The sequence below is a fragment of the Anomalospiza imberbis genome, chromosome 16 (assembly GCF_031753505.1).
Source record: "Anomalospiza imberbis isolate Cuckoo-Finch-1a 21T00152 chromosome 16, ASM3175350v1, whole genome shotgun sequence".
Lineage (NCBI taxonomy): Eukaryota > Metazoa > Chordata > Aves > Passeriformes > Viduidae > Anomalospiza > Anomalospiza imberbis.
In genome coordinates this window covers 16847279-16870107 of record NC_089696.1, presented here as the reverse complement: position 1 = coordinate 16870107, position 22829 = coordinate 16847279, and the positions used below count along the sequence as shown (strand labels likewise).

Here is a 22829-nt window from a genome sequence, read left to right as displayed (position 1 = left end):
ACATGACTATGTGTACTAAGCAAAAAGCATTCATATGAAACTGTACGAAAGAGATAAGTGAATTCTGTGGGGGAAAAAACAGGCTCTATAAATTACTCAGCAACTGCTTGTGTAACACATGCCAAAGGGACTAGATAAACTTACAGAAGATAGTGCCACTGATACCAACTCATGGTATTACAGTGTCATTGTAGCTTCCATAAAGTGACCTGGATGAAGGCTTGAAGCCAAAATTCACAGACTTGAGTTCTACTGGAAGGTGGGGAAATATAGAAGGAGTAGATATCATAAATGCTTCATACTTAAACTCCTTCCCCAAATATTTATTGTTGATCAGAGTAGAGAACAAAGTGCTGGAGTAGATGCCCACAATATAGGGTAACAGTCTGACGCAGCAAATGGAGTCAGTAAGTGAAACCATATCCAAACATGTCTGAAACAAATACCTGTGCAACTAGAAAATAATACTGGATCAATTACTTTTGTTAATATTTCCAAATTAATATGAAGTATTTGAGTTCATTCATTCCTAGAAGAGTACTTGCGAGATTAATAGCCTTAGAACTATTTTCTGTAGCATCAGGAACACATGCAGTATGATAAAGCAGAGCCAGATCTGGACACTGAACTTTGCGCACTTCACTGAACCAGTAATCCCAACATAAAGAAAAAATTATATTCCATCGGGCAATATTTTAACACACTTTTCTTCATGCTTCTTCTGTAACCTTCACCTCTACTGAAGGGGAAATCATAGAATCACAAGAGTGGGTTTGGTTGGAAGGGATCCTAAAGATCATCTCATTCAAACCACTGCCCTGGGCAGGGACTGTCCCAGGCTGCTCCAAGCCCTGTCCAACATGGCCTTGGACACTTCCAGTGATGGAGCAACCCCAGCTTCTCTGGACAGCCTGTGCCAGGTGTCTCACCACCTTAATGGTAAAGAACATGCTCATCATTATATCCAATCTAAAGCTAGCCTCTTTGAGTTTAAAAACCTCACCCCTTGTCCTGTCACCATGAGCCCTGCTAAAAATTCTTTTTTCATCTTTCTCATAAGGCTTTTTAAGCATTGGAAATGCAGTTAACATCGGCCCTGGGACTCTCTTCTCCAGGCTTAACAATCCCAACTGTCTCAGCCCATCTTCACCGGAGAGGTGTTCTAGCCTGCAGACCATTTTCGTGTCTCTCCTCTGGACCAACTCTCACAGGTCTTGTACTGGGAATCACAGAGCTGGATGCAGCATTCCAGGTGGGATTTAATGAGAACAGAGTTGAGGAGGAGAACCGCTTCCTTCAACCTGCTGGCCATGCATCTTTTGTTGCAGTCCTGGATAACTGGCTTTCTAGTCTGCAAGTACTGCTGGCTCAAATTCAGGTTTTCACCCACCAGTATCCCCAAGTCTTCTGCAATGCTGCAGTAAATCCATCCATCACCCAGTCTCTACTGATACTGGGGATTGTACCAACTCTAGTACAGATCTGCTGTATAGAGGATTTTCCTTATTTTCATATTTCTGTTTTATTTTCCCTATAGGTGCACCAGATCCAAAGCTGGCTTAAAAATTCTCAACAATGCTGAATGAACTCTCATATTCTAGGGGCCTGAGTGTGACTGTTTCTTAGGGAAGCAGATAATGAAAATTATTTCTTCCCACTCAAAATAAAGCTGCTGCTGCTGCTAGAAATGTGTTTTAAGGACTGTTTGCCTCTCAGGCAGCTTAAGAATATTACATTCAGTTCCAGCAAAGTTTACTTTGTTTACTTTGTTTCAGTAAAGCTTCAGATTTGATCGATTCCTTTCAGCCATTCCTGAAAACCTGTCAAAAGGCTTTAGACTACCCGAGCAGTAGGTTCTGTCAGCATCATTTCAGAAAATAACGTAGGCTCTTTTTCAGCCATGTGCAGTGACTTCACAGAATCACAGCATATCCTAAGCAGGAAGGGACCCACAAGAATCATCAAAGTGATGATCCTGGCCTTGCACAAGACAACCTCAAAAATCACACCATGTGCCTGACAGCATCGTTCAAACTTCAGAGATAAGTGTTAAGGCTGCTTTACAGCTAAAAAGTTCAGGTGTATAGGTGAGAAGCTGAAGTTTCATCTCATGCAATGGTAAATATCTTCAATTTATACAGGCTCAAGTGACCACCCACACCACGCCACTGAACATTCAATGGTAGGTTATCTTCTAGAAACTACAGTGGAATAAATATGAGCAGTACTTAAAGACACATTAGGAAAAGTGCCTAAGTTGTTATTTCAGATGCAGCTTTTTTTTTGTGCTTTTCCATTTGTGACTTTTAATCTAACTTGATCTCCAATCAGACGTCAAACTACAGCAGAAAGGATCCCTCGCCAGAGTTGTTTCCTGTGATAAATACAACTTATATTTACCACATCTTTACTAAAAAAATCCTTAGTTTCAAAATTACCAGTTAAGACCACCTTTGGACTATGCTGCACTTCAATCAAGTTTGTTAAATTATTGTCAAATAAGACATTTACTGAAAAGGTATACAGTAAGTTTGTATCACATGCCTCTACATGTAAAAAACCTATCTGACAGAAAAGATGGTGCACATAAAAATAAGAAAGAAATGAATGAATGAAAAGCAATTCTGGCCCCAGAATCTACATGAAGAACTTTCCTTCTCAGCAAAGCTTTAAAGGTACTACTCACAATACAGTTTATAAAAGCAACACTAATTATTCTGTCAAAGAACACAAATTCTACCTTTGCCAACCATGCCACAACTATAATCACAAACACACACACACACACACACACACACACACCACCAGGACTAGCTGAAGGACAGCACTAGTGGGGGTGGGAATTGGATGGGGCAGAAAAGAATCTGGTTAAAATCCTAGGGCAGCTAGTGCTCACCATGACATTTACACTTAATCTGAGTCATTCATATCGTAATCCGTTTCTTCATCCTCACTCTGAGTGTCATGCAGCATGCAGCGCGTATAGAGGAAGGAAGGGAAAAGAAGAGATTGCAAGTGAGTCAGAGCTGCAACAAAGTACATTCCACTTACACCTGAAGCATGTGGCAATGACATTTATTTACTTTTACGTGGGACCTCCACTCTTTGTATAAAAAAATATGACAGCTGACCATTTCAAGAAGGAATGTAACAGATGTCATGAAAATTTCCTCTTCCAAATATCCTTAAGTCAGCAGATAGAAGCCAACAGTCAGGTCCATGAAGTGGTTTGAAAGAGAAGACTGCTTGTGGGAATACAGGTTATCTTTTCATTGTGCCATGGCTATCAGTAAAAGCCAGTGGAACCATGTAAGATGGATTTCCTTTGTTTAGGTGTATTAGAAGGTTACACAGAAGTCATCTACTAACTTATTATGCTGTTAACTAAAAAAAGAAAACACAAGAAAAAAGTCACAAGAAGGAATGAAAGTGAATCTTGATTAGATGGCTATCGGAAGATACTTTCTCCTATTCTGAAAATCCAGAACTATTAACTACAACTGAAGTGCTTGTCAATAAAAAATACATACTGGCAGTTTGTTTTTTTTTTTCCTCTAACTCAGTCTGCTGTAAAAGTAATAGGACGAGTTTCTTGTCATTCAGTCCCCTTGCGTGAACATATTATTTCATAAGTTAATTATTTCATAAGTAGTTCATGAAGAGCAACTCAGACACTACCAAGGCTAGAGGATAGCGCTTGCTAAGAGGGAACTATGGAGACACCATCTCCTAAAGTCAGGACTCCTGAACACAGCTGTCAGAAACCTCTCAAGAAAAAAAAAAAAATTCCTTTTTTTCCCAATTACAACATATACCTATATACAAAAATATGATCATTTAGAAACTTGATACGTAAAATAATTATTCTTCAAGTATTGCCTATTAATTGCTAGGAACGGCTTAACTCTTCCAGGACAAAAGGAGGGAATATTTTTTCTCTCCAACCAAAATTAACAGTAATTCCTATTCATCACAATGGTCAAATGATGCTCTGCTCTCTTCTCTGAAGCAATGACCAAGCAGCACACTAATGAAGACGTCTGAGACAGCCTCTCTTAGCGCTACACCATTTACACAGTCGTAATGCAGTCTCAATTAGCTTTTGGTTTTTGTCTTTAACACTTATGTTTGACCCATATTTTTTCTATTACATTAAGGATACAACATAACTCTGGCAACTTCTGAAATTACCTGAAGATGCACTACCATTCCTTAGGAAGATATTTATTACGCTCTAGAATTCCACATTTTATTTCAGGTAGCTATCTCATCCCAAAATTATTACCACACACCTCTGACATGTCAATTTTCAAAGTCTTCCTCAAGCATCCTGGCAAAAGCAGACCTAACAGGGTTTCGAAAGAGTAAGACATGGCTTGCCCAGTTTCACTGTTTACCCCTAACTACATTAATCCTTTACAACTCTTTGGAAGTTTTATCTCAACAGCGATGAACATAAATTACTCATTTCACTAGGAATCCAACATACAGCTTAGAGTATTTCTATAGTTCAAATTACAAAAATTATTCCATATGTGTAGCTGCATAAGCATGCTAGAAAGCATAGAAAGTAATGAAGATTTATCTATTTGAGGCCTCAGTACCAAGACTCACCCCTATTCTTACCATTATTTCAAAATCAATTTGTTTGAGGGTGATTTTTGAAAAAGCAAGCTTCGATGACTTACCAATTGTTTTCCAGCTACATAAGGGAAATCAAAAGCTTTTAAGACAACTACAGATGTATCCAGTTTGTCTGTAGTCATCTCCTCATACAAAGCAGCAGTACAATGATAAAAGCTGTTCACTATTCATGACACTGAATACACTTACATTACAGAACTGCTCTGCCTTATGGTTAGTCAGCTGTGGCTTTATGTTTTCCTTTGTATGAATTCTGAAATACAACTGAGTAAAATGCTAAGATACTGTGCCCATTACAATCTTTTTGTAAAGTTGGTTACAGAAATTAAACTTGGTAGAACCCTAAAACATTAACAAGTACCCTCATTTTATAACATATTGCACATGACTATTTTACAGAGATAGCATCTTTCAAGTTCCATTCTCAGCAGCAAGATTTCTTCAGCAGAAGTCAAGCAAGAAAAACAGTTTTTAACTGAACCAGTGTCATTCAAATGTATAAGAAACAAAACCTAGTTTATCAGCTGTAAAGAGCAAGTATTTGCCAATGCCTGAAAAAAAAAAAGGTACTGGAAAAGTACAGAGTATTGTATTTAAATAATTCAGGCATGCATAACAAATGTATGCTGACTGTACCATTTACAGTCCCTCATCCAATGGACAGGGAATCATTATTAGTCCTGAACAAGGGGGGAAAAAAGGACAATGAAGTAATAGTCCAGAACAGAGGTAGATCTATCATGACTTGTGAAGCCCACCCAATTCAACACCAATTCTTTAGTCCAATGTCTAGTAACTCACCTTTGCTTTTTCACTGGGTTCACTGGTTGTGCCGTAAGGAGTGTTATGCAATTCCTTCGAGACAACACACAGAAATTCAGCCTGATCTTCATTGCCATAGTTATAGGAAGAACCAATACTGACCAGCTGAAATTAAAAAAAAAAGTCAATTGTATCTCCACATAAAACCAATTCCATAAAGTCTCATGATTAGTACAAACATTCCTCCCTCTTCAGACTGTAGGTTGTGCCTAAAGCATGATTCTCCACTTCAATGCAAATACGTTTTGATGCTGACAAATACATTGACAATACACACTCTGATGATAAGATACACACAATTTTTTTAAACAGTTACAGAATTAATGATTCACTGTGAAAGAAAAGACTGTGGAGGCAGGCCAGTGAAGAAGTAGCCTGTTCCCTGTTTCTGTTATTTACTAGGAACCTTCCTATCCTCCAAAGTTAATTTTTAAAGTTTATATGTGGCATCTTAACGTGGCATGATTTAACATGTAAATGGCTGCATGCAGGAACTTCTTTAGCCTGAAGGGATACCCATCACTACTTACAGAACAATGGTATTTCTATTAAAACATATTTTGAATGAACAAACACTATATTTGCATCTGATTGGAAAACAAGAAGACACGGTATGGTGGGACATCAAGATTAACATCTGAAATTCATACATACTGCTACAAGGAAGCTAAATAAGGAAGTGCTACAAGCAGAAGCCATGTATAATGAAATGTGACATACTTACAAGTTTCTATAGTCTCTACATTGAATGATAAATGACAATTTACTGAGAAAGAAGAATATACTCAACATAACTACTACTTTTTATGCAGCATGTTTATCAAATGGCAGAAATTGTCTTACCTTACACACAATACACTTACCTAATATGCTAGAAGCTTTACATGCTTGCCTGCCTTTCCAAGCCAGAATCAATTCAGATGTAGCTGGTTCATTTATTTTAAAGTTTTATTTCAAAAGCACAAGATAATGTGGGATCTACAAGATAATGTCAGATCTACTGACATAGGTCAAAGTCCTAAAAATAAAACTGTTGCACAGATACACTGTGTCAATTTGCCATTACCCAAACTATATTTAATCTATCTACCAAATCACCACACATATACAGTAAGACTGCCCTATTCCCCAATCTCTACTGTACCATTTAAGTACTCTAGAAACAGCCACATAGACAAGGCCTAACTTATTTTTTTAGGGAAACGGCACTTAAAACACTGTAGTTATCTCTGTAAAGACAAACAGTGTACTACCATTAGTCTAGCAGAACACCAAAGAGAGTAAAAGATTTGTTAAAGCATGAAAGATGAAGTCAAGATGACATCCTGATCAAGACTTTGTACTTAAGGGATAAAGTTATTCCCCAAACAAAAACTGAAGTTAGACCAAGGTTAAAAGCAGCTTCCATATAGCACTGTCAGAAGAAAACAAAGCCTCACTGTACTTTCTAAGGAGAGGAGAGAGATGTTCAGATGTTCCTGCACTGCAGTAAGCCAAGCAAGCACTTCCACGGATGGACAGAGCCAATGTCTACAAAGAGCAGCAGGCAGTGTGTCTACATAATGAATCAACTTGATGTCACACCTAGGCACCATCAAAAATTTTTGGAGCCTGATGATATTACAGCATACAAGGCTCAGCCTTCCATCAGCAGCACTGCCCATCAAAATTCATCACTCTCAAATTACGTACTTTAACTACACTGAATGTGATCACCAGAAACCTCCCCTGCCTCCTCCTCTTCTAACATCACTCTAGTTCTGCAAAATATATACATAAACAGTAATGAACACAGGTTGATCAAAAATTATTGTTAAAGACATTTGTTCCAAACAAAACTGTGTAATGAAGTTACAAACACCCAGGTTTTCTAGAAGCAGCGATGCATATAAAGACATCATTTACCTTGAGATGTTAAATCAGCTAATCTTTCACAATGAATACTCTGCAGTCTGCAGCATAACGTATTTGTGCAATACAGAATCATGAAACCCACAGAGTAACTAGCGTCTTAGTTGCACAAAATGGACTAAGAAAGTCTACTGAAAAGCTGGAAAATCAACTCAAATTTACTTTGTATATTAAGATGATCTGTTGATTGTCTTCCCTATCAACAAAAAATATGCACAGATTTTCAGAAAAAAAATAGCAATTAAGTTGCCTTAAACCCAAAAAAGTGGTATAAATTTTACACTATACATTATATAGCAATTATAAACTATTTCATACAAATATAGTAACTGCTTCAGTTATTAAGGTAAAAGGTAGGACATTAAACAACATTTATAGAAAACATTCAGAAAGTTTGCATACATATTTAAATGAAGCCACTCAAAATTCACTTTCTCTGAAGTCTGAAGAATAAAACTCAAGCATACAACTTCATTAGTAAACAGTTGACTCTTTTTCTTGGAAAATAGCAACGACTCGTTATGAGGTAAGCTATGTTAACTACCAGAAGGAAAAATACTTCTTTACTTATTGACACTCTATAGAAACAAATGACCTCTCTGAAAGTACATACCATACAAGACCCAAACATCAGCCAAATCATCAGTCCTGTTTCAACAAGGGTGACAGGTCTTCAGTTGATAGCCACTAACAAATGCTTCATAATCCAACCACATAAATCAAGCTATTGCACATAAGTCTTTTTAGGAGACATGGCAGATTTAATACTTTTAGCCAGATGGATAGGACTATCAATTTAGCTGACTGCAAAACATCTAATGACTTTTTGCCCCTACTGATCAGTTGATAAAGTCACTTTTGCAGAATTAGACCCAAGTTCTTCAAAACTCCAACTCACAATATTCTCATAAGCAGTTTCATATGTGTGCACCCAAAACAGTAGCATTTGCATAGTAGCAACTGCATGCTAGAAATGTCATTGTAGCTTTCTGAAATGATCAACAACAAGGCTGATGGCAGAAAAAGAAACAATGGAAAGTGACTGCAGATTAGAACTGAACTGTTCTGTCAGGAACTGAGATCAGAAATATGTTTTAGCACTCCTATTCCCAAACTCACTTCATTGCTCCCAGTACTGGTGACAACACTTTAAGTAGGATGCTGATAAACTCCAAGACTATCCCTGCCATGTCCATCTGCCCCCCACACTACCACCCCCATTCCACACCCCAAAAGAAGCCACAAAACATCAGAATAATCTGAGGTATGAAAAACAGGTCAAAGGATTTCAGATTATCCAGACTACTGTTTCTCAGACTTTCTGAAAGGACAAACTATTTTCTTTTTGAAGCCACAGTTGCTTCATGTAGCTTATATTACCAGGAAGGATAAAATAACATGTTGAAACTGTAAATTCCATAGATTTTTATGCTTTTATATATATACATACATACGTATACATGCATATATCTATTTTTCTGCATTGCTTTATTCCTTCCATGGCTTGTTTCATTACACTCCTTAATAAAGCAGTGTGATTCTATTTAAGCATCCCTGTGAGCCCCAACAGTGTCAGAACCGAGCAAAGGAAAATACCAATGCTACTTATCACAGAAAATTCATTCGATAAGGAACCATTACTGCTTCCGTGGAATAAGGGTTGATGGTACTAGCAGGCTGTCAGCTACAGCTAAAAGAAGGCAGGAATGGAAAGCAGCATTACTTTTATTTTTATTAAATCAGAAGAAATATAATTATTGCTTGATGTGCCAATAGAGATCACGATTTTCCTGAAAAGAAATCACAAGAAGGAATTTCCTATCTCATAATAAGGAACCTTATTTTTGAAGTGAACTAATCTCATGCCTAACTGAAGTGAGACAGATCTCTAAACCAGACACATTTCAGTAACATGCCTATACAGATTTGCTGCATTGTTTTAATAATACTGATTCAAAATCTATATAGTATATTTACCAGACAAATCAGCAATAGTTTTGCTATCTCAGACCACTCCAGCTTGCACAAACAGCAGCCCAGTCCTCCTCTTTCTTCTTCCTTCTTCTTCCTTCTTCTTCCTTCTTCTTCTTCCTTCTTCTTCCTTCTTCCTCTTCTTCTTCCTCTTCTGCTTCTTCTGCTTCTTCTGCTTCTGCTTCTTCTGCTTCTTCTGCTTCTGCTTCTTCTGCTTCTTCTTCTTCTTCTTCTTCTTCTACTTCTTCTACTTCTTCTGCTTCTTCTGCTTCTTCTGCTTCTGCTTCTGCTTCTTCTGCTTCTTCTGCTTCTTCTTCTTCTTCTACTTCTTCTACTTCTTCTACTTCTTCTGCTTCTTCTGCTTCTTCTGCTTCTTCTGCTTCTTCTGCTTCTTCTACTACTTCTACTACTTCTACTACTTCTACTTCTACTTCTACTTCTTCTGCTTACCACTGGAGTTACTCATATTAACCACTAGTAATTTCCTTCTCTATTTTGTGATGGTCTGATTTTCAAAACCAAGTAAATTCTGTAACAATTATTCTCAAATTCTAATTTAAATATTTTTGTACTTTGAATAATACTGCTTCTATTTCAGATGTGGTGAATTCCTTGTACACTAGAAAGCTTGAAAAAATGGTCCTTTCGAAATTTTTAATTATACTATCAGCTAACAGAATTAAAGAAAATCTTCCACTCAATTTTTTTACAGAATCAGGTTGTATGAATCTAAGAATGGACTCTATGCCTTTTAAACATATAATGCATTTGTTCTGCCTTCCCAAAGGATTTGCAAAACGTTTTGAAGATACACACATATCAGCTCTTAAAACTCAGCTCTGATGACTGACATCAGGCCTGAAAGAATATTTATTTTAGGTCTCTTAAAGCAATATTCAGACTTCAAAGCTTTCTTTTTTATTATAATTTTTATTTTATTTTATACCTGCATTAATTTCTTCACTGCCCTCCTCACCTTCCATTTTACAATGCTGTCTTTTACTTTGAGCTATCCAGGGCATGAATGCATGAGTAACATCATTCTGCCTGTACCCTACATGTCACTAAGAAGCCACAATTCTTTCTCTGTTGCCGGAAGTATGAAACCCCCACATTTCACATTCCAAATGTTACCTATACAACTGCAAGAAACAGACAATGCTTGGTACATTGAAAGCAGATTCTGCTATAAGGCTGGGTAACACTCCAAGTTTCAAATCTAGAATTGCATGATTTTGTGTCCATATAAAGTCACAAGCAAAGGTTTGTTTTTATTAGGCCATTTCACTATCATGTTATCTTCATAATGTTATACTCATCTTTCAGACTAAATAACCATATATGTTGCAAGAAAAAGAACAAGTAGTCCAGGCATTTTGTTGATGAAAAAATTACAGAGCACCAGGTTCCCAAATCAATTCACATACAACACTTCAAAATGTAGCACAGATACTTAAAGAAACAGAAACTGCCTCCAATGTTACTGAGAGAAAAGAACCCTTCCCAAACTCACAAATATTTGAAAGTAACATAGCAATCAAAAAAGCAGAACAAGAGGAAAAGGAAGGATGAAAAAAATAGAGAATGAATGAAGCTAGGATTCTCCATTTGGATTCCAAGAAAATTTCCCAAGATGGAAAAGAACCCCAAAACAACAAAACAGTGAAGCCAAGGAAACAACCAGGATGTTTTTTCAACTTGACACAAGATTTAAAACTATCTATTTTGTTCTCCCCTCACTCCTCCATATTTTACTTCTAAAAAATATCCTGTTACTCGTTATTCAAATTTGAACATATCTCATCCACCTAAAAAAGAGTTAAGTTCTGAGTTACCAGAAATAAAGGGTTCAAACTCAGAACTTAACTTTGGTGGATGAAATAACAATTTTCCTAGTTTACCAGAAATGTCCCCTTCTGGGCCCACTGAACTCAAAGGTGTATTTTTAGAGCTCTTTATGTTTGAATTGTACCTCTTAAGTTAACAAGTATGGATCAAAGGCTGTTAATTTTGGAGGAAAATGTAAGGAAAAGAAGTTACTGTGGAGGTTAGACCTCTTCCTAAGAAAAACCTTGAACTAAATAACCAAGGGATTTTTGTTTGGTTGTTCTTCTATTATTTTTACAATGTGGACACTCATAATGTGTAATGATATATCGTGAATATAAATAAAAGCCAGTCACAAATACACACAAACTACTATGTGCTGTACATCCAGAAAAAAAGTGGAATGATCTGAAAGCAGCAGAAACGCAAGGAGGCCAAGCATATCAGTGTGAGGGCAAAAAGAATGGTGTGACACACCTCACTGCAGCATTTCTGGAAGCATCTCTCTTCCCCTTTCACTTCCCGTGACACTATCAGCAGAAACTCTGACTGCTGAGCCCGGCCACAGCTGTACTGGGAACCTATACTGACAAGCTGAAATAACCAATCAAAGCAAAACACAAAAAGAAACCTTTGTAAAGCTGAAGTACATACTGTTATCCAAATTGTACAAGTAACAATGAGCTCAAACGTTCAGGTAACACTTACTTGCCACTAGAACAGGTTGCTATCAAGCTACAACTTTCATTTCAACGTAAAATTTACTGAGGCAGTTGCAAAGCCCTTTTTAATTTAAATGGAAGTTAAGAATTACTGATAAGAAGACAGAAAACTCCCCATATAACTGTGTTGCAGCCAACTACTCTGAAAAACAAAGAAAGTTCGGTGTGTCATAAAAGTAACCATTATTTTCCTGTCATACATTGACAAGTGGAGAAGGCAGCATGGATATAAGACTGGAAGGTGTTATGTAAAGCAATTGTCTTGGTTTGGAAAGACTCTTAATCTGGGACAGCAATATATAAAGCCCGGGAATTAAAGAGCTTCATCTTGTTCCAACTACTGATAAAATACAGCTAAGGAAACATAAGAAGTTAACAAGAGGAAAAAACATCGAGCAGTCTAGATTACTTTTAGAAGGAGTAATTTAAAGAAGATCCAAGAAAATAACTGGAATGTAAAAAATTGTCTTGTTCCCACAAAAAACTTTACCAAGAACACTGGCCAAATGTCTAATAATTTAAAATTCAACCTCAGCTAAATTGCTCAATCTCTTATTACAAAACATATTTTACCTTAATAACACATGGCAATTCCTTGCCCATTTAAATTAAAGCATAGCTTGTCAGTGCACTTTAGAAAGATGAGAACATTAATTTATATGTGAAGAGTTAGACAACAATTGCCTTTTCTGAGTAAACAGGAGATTACAACAGATGAGAAGGCCCATGAATAGTAACTTTATATATATCCTGCTATTGTGTGCGAATAATTTTGAAGACAGCAGTTAAACACCATCCTCCTCATACACTGAACATACTTACGATTGCATTATGGTGCCAGACTCAGGTTACATTAATCATTAAAATTTACATGATCAACACTGCTGCTGTCTAACCACTACTTAACCACTATGTATAGCCCACAGATTTTTTTTTTTGTTGTATTGCCAAAATACTGTTTTTTTTCTGATTGCCTAAAGAGGCAACAATTAAAGCTAAAAATCCTCTACAAAATAAACCACAAAAGTGGGGCAGCATTATTTTTAGTAATAGATTTTGGACTAGGATTAATACATAATTGTACTGTTCTAGCAGAGGTTTCAAATGTGTTCTTTGGTAAAGGGCATCAATACAGCTGCATTAGTGCACCAACTGTTCGTCACCTTCCACTCCTATTTAATAACCATATACAATCATATTTAATGATAAAATTTTGAAATGCTAAGTGTAAAAAACCATTTTTTCCAAAACCAACCACTTGAGCATGTTATATGTGGCTCAGAGCACAAGGACTCTTAATCTGTTAAAAATATCACCCTGAAAAAGCTGATGAGTCCATCTTTTTTCAAATACAGAGCATGGTGGGTACCGCCCCAAAGACTGCTTCTGAAAGAAAGCATGCTGCTGAGCAGCATGGGCTGAGAAAAAATTACAGAAATGCTACAAGGTTTGAAGGTATTAACAATAAAACTGTTTATGCACAATATTCTAATCCTGCTTCAAGTGAGTACAAAGGAGGGAATGGGCTAGTGTGAGGTAATGAGATGCTATGCAGTATGAGATCATACAGCTGTTGTGTTTATCTACTTCAAACTATGTGTCTAAAAATATTCAACATGGGAGAGGGAGGAAGTAGGGAGACAGCTGGATGAAACAAGATGTGATGTCCAAGAGAACCACTGGACTCTTCCAGTTCTAAAAGAGATTATAATAGGTCTTTCAGCAGTTGTACTGTCAAAGCAGTATTACTCCCAAATACAATATCCCCAAAGGGTTTAGGAAAGGTAAAAGATATGGTGTCATTTAATCTGCTAAGAAGTAAAGGAGCTCTATTTGTAATGAAAGCTAGTTTCTCCTGACAAAGAAGAATGTTGAAAAACCTTTTTCCATGCACTGGCCAAAAGCCAGTTGTGTATTAAGTGAGAGGTTTTTTCAGAGACTTAAACAACATTTAGCTTGTGGCATGGCAAACATACCTGGTAATACGTGAAGCGGAGTACTGAAGAATGAAAAGCTTGCTCTGTGGCTGTTTAGTCTATTTGCTCATGACTGTCTCCACATTACTAGCACCTTATATATTTTATCAAATATAAAAAAAATGTTCTCTTTTACCTTTGTGTTATAAACATTTTTAAATGTTGCTTTGTTGTGTTATTAGAGTGAGACTACACAGGATAATGGGCTTGTGCTTATTTCAATTTCTCCTATTGTAAGCATCAGACACTGAAAAAGGTGTTAGCCGATGAACACTTGTGTTTCAGATTTAACAGATTCATTGCTCTAATGCAGTTTAAATACTCTGCTGGATTAGGGATGTGAAGGATAAAGCAGCTGTACAGTTAATTTCTTACTTACAGAAATTATCAAAGATAACAGATAGATCTTGGGATTTTACAGTGTGTTCTTGAATGTACGCACAAAGCTATTTTTACGCACTGCAAAGAACAAGAACATTCACATAGCTCACAGCTATCAAGCTTCACATCTACACAGGTAAAGCCCACCCTCCTTTGTGTATCAGATTTTCTTATCTGAAGAGCCACTCTTTGGGCCTGGCAAACATTTATATCCCAAGCTCATCTCTTTTACCCAGAGCTCTTCATATCTAACCTATCATTAATATAAACTTGTATTAGTTAATTCTGGTTGATTCACCCTTCAACTGCTCATGTCCAGATACTGAAGAATTACATTTCAGACATGTTGCAGATGTTTTTACAGAAAGTCGGCAAAATTTACCTCCTGGAAAGCTAAATTTTTTTTTTTTTTCTGTTTTATGATAAATGCAAACACACGTATCACATTTTAACTTCGCTGTGTATGTTTATCCAAATTCTGAAAATGACTGAATAGAAAAAGATGTATGGAATTTAATTTATATTCCTCTTTCACAAAAGGTACTTCATACTCATTTCTCAGAAGACTGTGTTAACTATATCCCATATGGATTTTTTACCTGTTCAAATTTCCAGCCATCAGACATTGTGGAAACCATTTGAGTGAGTTCCTCTTCCTGACATTGCAGCACTCTGTATACATGTTTGACTGGCACCTTCAAGAAGAAATATAAGATGCTCAATAGGGCATGGAATTCATTATGTTTGTGACTTGTCTGAAGTTGCCCTTACTCTCTAGAAATGGTAAGCAACACCACTTTGAACCCATCCAGAGCAACCAATAACTAGGACCATTTTAGCTGAGACCTATAGTAAATTCTATCAGAGCAACCCTGCGATCCAGCAACCTAACTTCAAGAGAAATTTGTCAATAGCAATGTAAGTTTGTAATATCTCCATGAAGACTCAGTTATCAGGGAAGTTACCAGTTACCTGAGCAGCAGAGTTGACGAACAAACTTTATCATATTCACTTTCATGGAGAACATGAGCTGCTATGAGAAGAGGCAACCTTCTCAATCACAGAGCATTACAAGTAAAGAAAGCAACTTCGCTACAAAAACATATGACAGGAGCTAAACAGCATCAGTATGTATGCTACATAAACATACTGTATAAACAGCAGTTATACCATAGTTAGGCAACCTCATCATATTCAGAACATTTAAAAGTCAATGAGAAAGCTATGTTCCACAAAAGCTGTTCTCTAACGTAACAATTTCCAGAAATTATATTAGAACAAATTCTACTATTACCGAACATCTCGGAACAATTACTTAGAATGTTTTCAGTTTGTGAAAGAGATCTGTGAACTTTGTAAACAGACTGGCAGGAACCAGCAATTAAAAATATTAATCTTTGTATACTAGTGGTTCCAGATCATCCAGTGATGGAGGCAGCCATTCAGCATCTTACTGGGGAAATCAGGACTTACATAAAAAAACAAATGGAACCCACTCACTACTTGTCATAGAACAAATAATCAAAAGCAGATGAGAAAACAGCCTCACCTGAGAGATTCTGCTGTCTCTTTCTCTTATTTTGTCCTTTACCAGTTTTATTAGAGATGTGATATTGTAGAATTCAGCCTCCTCCAGTACACCTAGTATGAAAACATTTTTTGGCAAGACAGTGTAACTAAAGACTCCAGGCCAAAATCACCAACCAGTTCATAAGATTATTTTCTCAACAGCTACAGGAAATTATTTATTTTTCCCTATGATAAGGAAGTTCAGCAACCTAACAATTCTGGCTTCTTTCAGGTACATGTAATTCAATGTTTGGATCATTCTAAAACATTGTCCTAAACATATCTCAAAGAAAACTGATGCCATTTCACATACAAAATGAGACAAGAAACAAAAGAATGTGTACAGATACCATTCCATAGCAGACTGATAAGACTACCATGCCTCAGGCCCTGCCTCAGGCTGGAATGCAAAAGAGAAATTTCAATAATCCTACTGAAAAATCTCTGCAGCTGCTAGCAAGCATAAAATTTTTCTTCCTGCCATTTGAGATCTTAGAGTCTGAAACAAAAGCTTAAAGATATATACTGCATCTACTCACATGTTCAAGGCCTACCTGTTCTCCACACACAGTATGCTTAACAATGCACATGGAAATTATATTTCATACTATTTCCCCCTAGTATTGTTAAATTGTATTTCTCTTTGATAAATGTCTTCAATATGCTATCAATACAGTTTTATTACTTTATGTTTTAAAACAGTCATCTTCCATTAGGATAAAATTGATACAAACTGGGAACAAGGAGGGAGAAGCTGGGGGCAGAATTCAGTCTTTAAAAGCATATTCCACACATCCAAACATGCCAGAACTTCACTTTTAGTTTGCTTTACATCTTCTAAAGCTTGCTTCCTAGGCAGCATTCTTTTGCTTAAAGAGAACTAAACACAAATATTTCACAGTCACACAGGAAAGATATAAGATTACACAATAAAAGGCATCTCCCCTCTTGTTTGAATACTTATGTTCCAACTGAGAATGGGGGTTGTGAAATCAGGAATTCTACTCAAAATGCTCAAATAACCCCATATACTATAACTGCATGATACCTATCACTTTTGCTTGAAACAGATAGAAATGCTATATCGGTTAAGGTTTGCCATCTTGTTCTAAGTTAGTTTTGGTGATTCAAAAGAAGTGAAAATAATAAGCAAGTGGCAAGCAAACGAGATATTTAGAGATGTCTTACCTTCCTCAGCTAGGTCCTTGTTAATAACCAGCTTTCCATGTCTGAGATAGTTCAGTACTGGCCCAAAGTAGGTTGGGTCTCTGTCTATTAAATAGGCACCTGTTTCATCCTAGATTAGAAAACAAACAAACACAAACCAAACAAACAACCCAAAACAAAGCAACAGAACACCAAAGCCCAAACCAAACAAACGAAAAACCTCACAATGATTTCAATATCCAAGTGGGAACTGCAAGCTAATATTCATCTTGCAGTGAGCAGGTATTCAGATATAGCCACAACCCTGAAAGCTGGATTTATTAAAGACAATAAAAGGAATTAAACAATATAACTGTCATGGTATCAGACTGATCAATCAAATCATCCAATACACAACTTCTCTTATCTGATCAATCCCCCTAACTCCTTACCAATGATTAACAACATCATTAGCATGAAAGATCTAAGTGGTAAGTGAGAACACCAAAAGTTAAGGTTAAAAATAGCACCTAAAACCAGGAAATCTTGTTCGGGAGCCTGAAGAGTCAGAACAATGGCTACATTCTAGCGAGATTCAAATATCAGTTTTTCCTTTTATTTCTATTTTTTTTTTCTTTATTAAAGGCAAACAAACCTAATTTTTTTAACCTCAACACTTTGCTCTAAAAACATCTGCTTTTGTCTTTGGTCAGATGTACAAATACTCACAGGGTACTGAGAACTGCTGTGCACCAAGCAAGGGTTGTACATGCATCTTCTAAAAAAAAAAGTACACTGAAGATGCAATTCCTACCTATCTCATGCGGACAAGTGAAGTAATAGATGAATAGATGAAAACTAATGCTCAATTTACCAAACAGACAACAGTGTTTTGTGAATTATGAAACAAGTCGAGAAATTCACCTGCAGAGCTGATATTCTTGACAAAGAGATAAAGAAGCAAAATTGGTAATTCGTATGTTATTTAGAATCTATGTGTGAATCCCTGCAATCAAGACAGTTTGACATACTTTGTGCTGGCTGGAGATCTAAGGAAGATTCGTAGAAAGATTTCTAAATGATCCACTGCTCCTTTCTACTATTAAGTGGAGTACTGACTGTATTAATCCATTAGTACATAAGGTTTTGGTGCAATGGATATCCTACAGATATATACTAGAGAGATGTGGCAGTACCCCAAATACTTTTTTACTTATTCTTATTTTTAATACTCTAGTAGTTTACAGGAGATACTCAAAAAATCATCATTACCAATAATGTGGATCATACTCCCCTCAAAACCATAGGTAGTAGCAATAATTGCTCTTCCATATGAAAGAAACTCTACCGACTCAATCCTCTGCATTTGAACATTAATGCTTATATGGAAAGATTTGATTACCTAACCGTGATATGTAAAAACTCACTCTACTTAACAGTATGTAGAGTTCGTAAAATGTTTCATTGGAAAAAAACATCGAGGATGTATTTTCAGGTACATAGATTTAGTTTCTGAATAACTGCACTTGTCCAACCAGGATCGGTAGAATGTAGAAAGACCACAGCCTGAACTACAAAAGCCATAAACCCTTTCTATAATTACAATTAAATGCTTTACACACCGAGACACAGTGTCATTTCAGAAGAAGTGAAGGAGTGTATAATTTTGTATAAAATTACCTGTTCAAGAAAATGCTAACATATTAAAACGTGCTGGCAGTTAACCTACACTCAGATCAGACAATGCTTGATGAAGTCTAATTACAATTTCTTCTGAACTAAGCTCATGGTCTCACAAAATTATGCATCAAAACCAGTAGATAGATGAAGTAGTATAGTTTTAATATTTAATCTATAAATACATTTACATAACCAAAACACTTCAAGACTGTGCAATCTACAGATACAACCCAAGAAATTAGAATAGCTGACAACTGTATGAATTATAAGCTGAAAACTGTTATTTAGTAAACGAAAAGAAACCAGTGAGGTTGGAAAGGAAAATCCAAAACAGATAAAAAGAAAAGCTGTTTTAAAGAAAAAAACCCCATCATCATCTGAACTGCATTAAGAAACACAGGGCTTACAAAACTGGGAATCTTCCCAGTTAGGAAAAACCAATTTCTAGAAATAATCTTCTTCATTAAGATGATTGTAGTTTTTCACACTGCAGTGTTTTCTCACATCACCTTCTGAAGCAACACTGGTTGTCAGCTCTATACCACTTCAGAGACAGAGAGGTGGATGACAGAAGGAAAGCGATTAAAAGCTCTAAACGAAATCTTAAGTAACAATGACTTCACTCCTTGCACAAAAGGCCTGAACATTTTTTTAAAAGGTCTACATTATCTGAAATTGTATTTTTCTGAGTTGATTTCTATATACTAAACAAGCTTCCAACAAAACCACAAAGGGAAGAAGCTATGTCAGGCCTTTTCTTTCAAATTCCACCTTATGAGAGGTCATACATGAAAAAAAAAACAACAAAACATCTCAGTAGTGTCATGGATTACTCTATGAAGCCTTTCAGACAAGGTGCCTTGAAAAATAATAAAAAAGAAGGCACACAAAAGTCCTATAATTTTTGCTGTGATAGATTTTTTTAAAAACATTAGAAGATATCAACAGTTAAAAGAACTCTGGCTAAATTCTAACAGTGTGCAACCCAAATTCTGTCAACAGGATTCACTTAAGCATCTAAATTCCATGCAAAAGTTGCTTACCCAGATTACAGACATAGAAAATATGCATTAATTTACATTAAGAGGAGGATGTATGTCTTGAACATTGACCTGACAGTTCAGATATGCTACACACTAGCACCAAGGAGTCAAGAGCCAGAGATGAACCAATCAGTAAAGATTATTGTAACCATATGCAAAAAACGCATAGGTGAGTGACACAAAAAATTTACTTCTTCAGCATCTTCCTATAGAAAATGCCTTATCACTCCTCCTTTTGAGTGAGCTTCCTGAATATCCTTCAGTGTATGCTAAGCACTTCGTGTTGAAACCACTAAGAAAGGCCGATTACACCAGATCTGTAAGGATATTTATGTAAACATAAATCCAATACAAGCTGACACAGAAGCTCTACCTAGAACTCTAAAAATATAGGTCGTAAGGCTTTCAGAATATTATCAGGACTATTTTCATCCATATGTACATGAAAACACACTGTACTATCACATGTAATTAGCTTTTTGACACTTTTTAATAGAAACTGTTTTACTGTAAGATAAAATAATAAATTGCAAATGTGATCCAATGTGAACTGGACAATTTAAAGAGGCAGCTAGTTTGCATGTACATAACTAGCTTTAGGCTTGCTAGCTAAAGTATTAATAGACATTGATGTCCCAGCTATGCAATTTCCTCTGCTAAATAGTAAATTGTTTTTTCTACAAGCTTTGAGAAAGTCTGCATCTTCACTGACACAACTAGTGTAGGTATTTTGAAGCCATTTCCTAAACTTCAGGTGAATACCACAAATGCCATACAAACCTATATTCTAATAAGGTTTCAAAGTTCTCTCTCCTTCGGATGTATTTTATAGAAACAGGTGTTGCTGTTTACCCGAACAGCAGCAGAAATTCAAGTTTCCTCTCTATTCAGTATAGTAATACCACCCCTCACTTAGAGGTGTTTCCTGCAAACGGTGACATTCTTCATAAGAAAATTCAAAACAAATGCACGTTTTCTTTGTGCATCCAACCCTAAACTGCTAGTTAATCACAGGACTGTTTGTATCTTTACCCAGTTCTACTTTTGCATTACATTCTTCTCTGAAGAGTTTTTTTCTTCATTGTCTGTAAGTTCTAGGCTTTTTTCACGCATATTTACAAGGACACCATTTAGGAGAGAGCATTGTCTACATACAGTGAAGACTACATTTGTTTATTACCACTTTCCCACACTAATGTTTAGTTCAAGTTACAAACACCATGGAATTTTAGAGGAAACCTAGTAACTTGCCCTTAAATTTTCAATCACCTGGTTCAGCATACCAATGAAACGTTAGTGTAGCTCACAATTACATTCCTTTGAAAAATACTGACCAAAGCAACTAAATTATCATGTATTTCAGTTGCAAATGTTTTCAATTCATATAGAGACTGAGGCTCAAAGGAATCATAATGAATGCTTACCCTGATCTTAGTTTAAAACACACAAAGAACTCAATTTATTTACAGTGAAATATAACCTTTAGAAAGTACCAGTGAAACCTCACCATTCCAATAAGTAATTACTGTCACTGCTAATATTATGTACTTTCTAGCAAGGACATCTATAGTTTGACACTTTGCTAGCTGGATTTCACAACACCTTTGCTAGACTGAACAGGCTTCACTATTAGATTTCTTGTCTCCATGTATGTACCTCTGGACTGAGAAGTCACTCCTTAAACTTCTTGCCATAAAAAAGTTTTGTTCTTTAAAACTTTTTACCAAATCATATTTCACCTTGTGACTAGTCACTGCCCTGCTGTGAACCTTGAATTGAGGATGCTAGAATCCAGTACAGGATTTCAGTAGGACTCAAAAGATACACCAAATACATACATCTCCCTAATCCCATTTAACAATCTCCCCAAGAATTGCATTAAAACGCTAGCTGAAATGTCATACATTTATTTCCAATTAATTATCTTCATTGGGATCAATCCTGGATCTGGATACACTCAAGTCATACCATCAAGTTCTTGTCTCAAGGCTGTATGCTCTAACATGAATATTTTAATTTTACATAATTTTTAAATTTTACATAATTTACATATTCTGAGTTCTGATAAAGGCAGCAATATGCAGAGAAATACAGTAGTATTTGGTACTAAATTTGAATTTATATATAATTGTCATCCCTATCATCTGTGCTTTTTAAATATTGAATTAGTGAATTTTTCACAAACTGCGTGGCCTAAAAACTTTGAGTGTCTGCAGACTAGCAGTACTTATCAAAACTACATCAGTAACACAACCCACCTGAGAAGTCATAAATCTCAGAGACAAAGGAAATATATCTGTTACTTCTTAGAAAAATGACTACAATTTAGATATTTCTTAATGCTGGCAGTCAAGGTTGCGCCACCAGGAAGACTTTGATTTTTCTAAACCACTCAGTGCTTGTGTGCTTCCTTCTTTGACAGATTCTATGCCAACTTTAGAAAGGCATTAAAAATCAAGCATGAATACTACTGCCAAAACATTATTATGAAAGTTTGACAATCTCCTTCTTAGGGGAAAGTTAGAAGAATGCTAGAACAGTTTGCAAACAAAAAACTGGTATATAGCTAAAATAGGAAGATGCTGAAACAAGGAAATATATGTAAATTATTAACAGTAATGCAGTAAAAGCATTAAATTAAACAATGAAGACAAGGTGAGCAAGGCTCTGCTTGTCTATTTTAAGTATTAATCTCTAAACCAACATTTAAATACCATGGAAAACAAATCCTATTCTGAACAGTAAATATGACCACTACTGCTCATCTAAATGCTAAAATCTAAAATGCTTCTCAAACAGTTTTAAAGCTGTGAGTGACATTGTGAAACATCCTAAATTCAGAGAATCAATGTCACTATCCTTATATATTCAACGCTAGTTTGCCCACAGGGTGTGCCAAAGGTTAATCTTTCTCCCATTGCAAGTGGAAACATACCTGACAGCTAGAGACAGGCTGCCCTGTCCTACTCAACATTAGTACCTGAAGGCAGTTTAAAGGCCAACATGCTACCTTTCTTGAAGCCGTTCAGTTCTTTACAGCAGCAAGAAATCACAGAATATCCTGAGATGCAAGGGACCCACAAGGATCAAGTCTAACTCCTGGCCCTGCACAGCACAGCCCCAACACTCCCACCATG

The 22829-nt window shown here is 36.2% G+C and overlaps 1 protein-coding gene and 1 long non-coding RNA gene across 14 annotated transcripts in view; both read right to left on the bottom strand.

Annotated features, from left to right (window-relative positions):
• Window positions 1–22829, bottom strand: part of LOC137483918 (3-phosphoinositide-dependent protein kinase 1) — a 78206-nt gene that overhangs the window by 21258 nt on the left and 34119 nt on the right. For 7 of the 13 annotated variants that reach the window (XM_068207399.1, XM_068207400.1, XM_068207393.1 and 4 more), the window contains 7 exons: window positions 17706–17747; window positions 17012–17120; window positions 15804–15895; window positions 14854–14949; window positions 11653–11769; window positions 5446–5571; window positions 2897–2955 (listed from right to left, as the gene is read on the bottom strand). In XM_068207399.1, the coding sequence (XP_068063500.1) occupies window positions 2911–2955; window positions 5446–5571; window positions 11653–11769; window positions 14854–14949; window positions 15804–15895; window positions 17012–17120; window positions 17706–17747 (627 nt within the window). In that variant the 3' untranslated portion in view covers window positions 2897–2910. The remainder of the gene's footprint in view (window positions 1–2896; window positions 2956–5445; window positions 5572–11652; window positions 11770–14853; window positions 14950–15803; window positions 15896–17011; window positions 17121–17705; window positions 17748–22829) is intronic. The other 6 variants (XR_011004675.1, XM_068207391.1, XR_011004676.1 and 3 more) reach the window with 4 other exon arrangements.
• On the bottom strand, window positions 5583–9820 carry LOC137483930 (uncharacterized). The gene is made up of 2 exons (XR_011004679.1): window positions 9786–9820; window positions 5583–9435 (listed from the first exon to the last, which is right to left on the bottom strand). It is a non-coding gene; the product is annotated as an uncharacterized lncRNA (long non-coding RNA).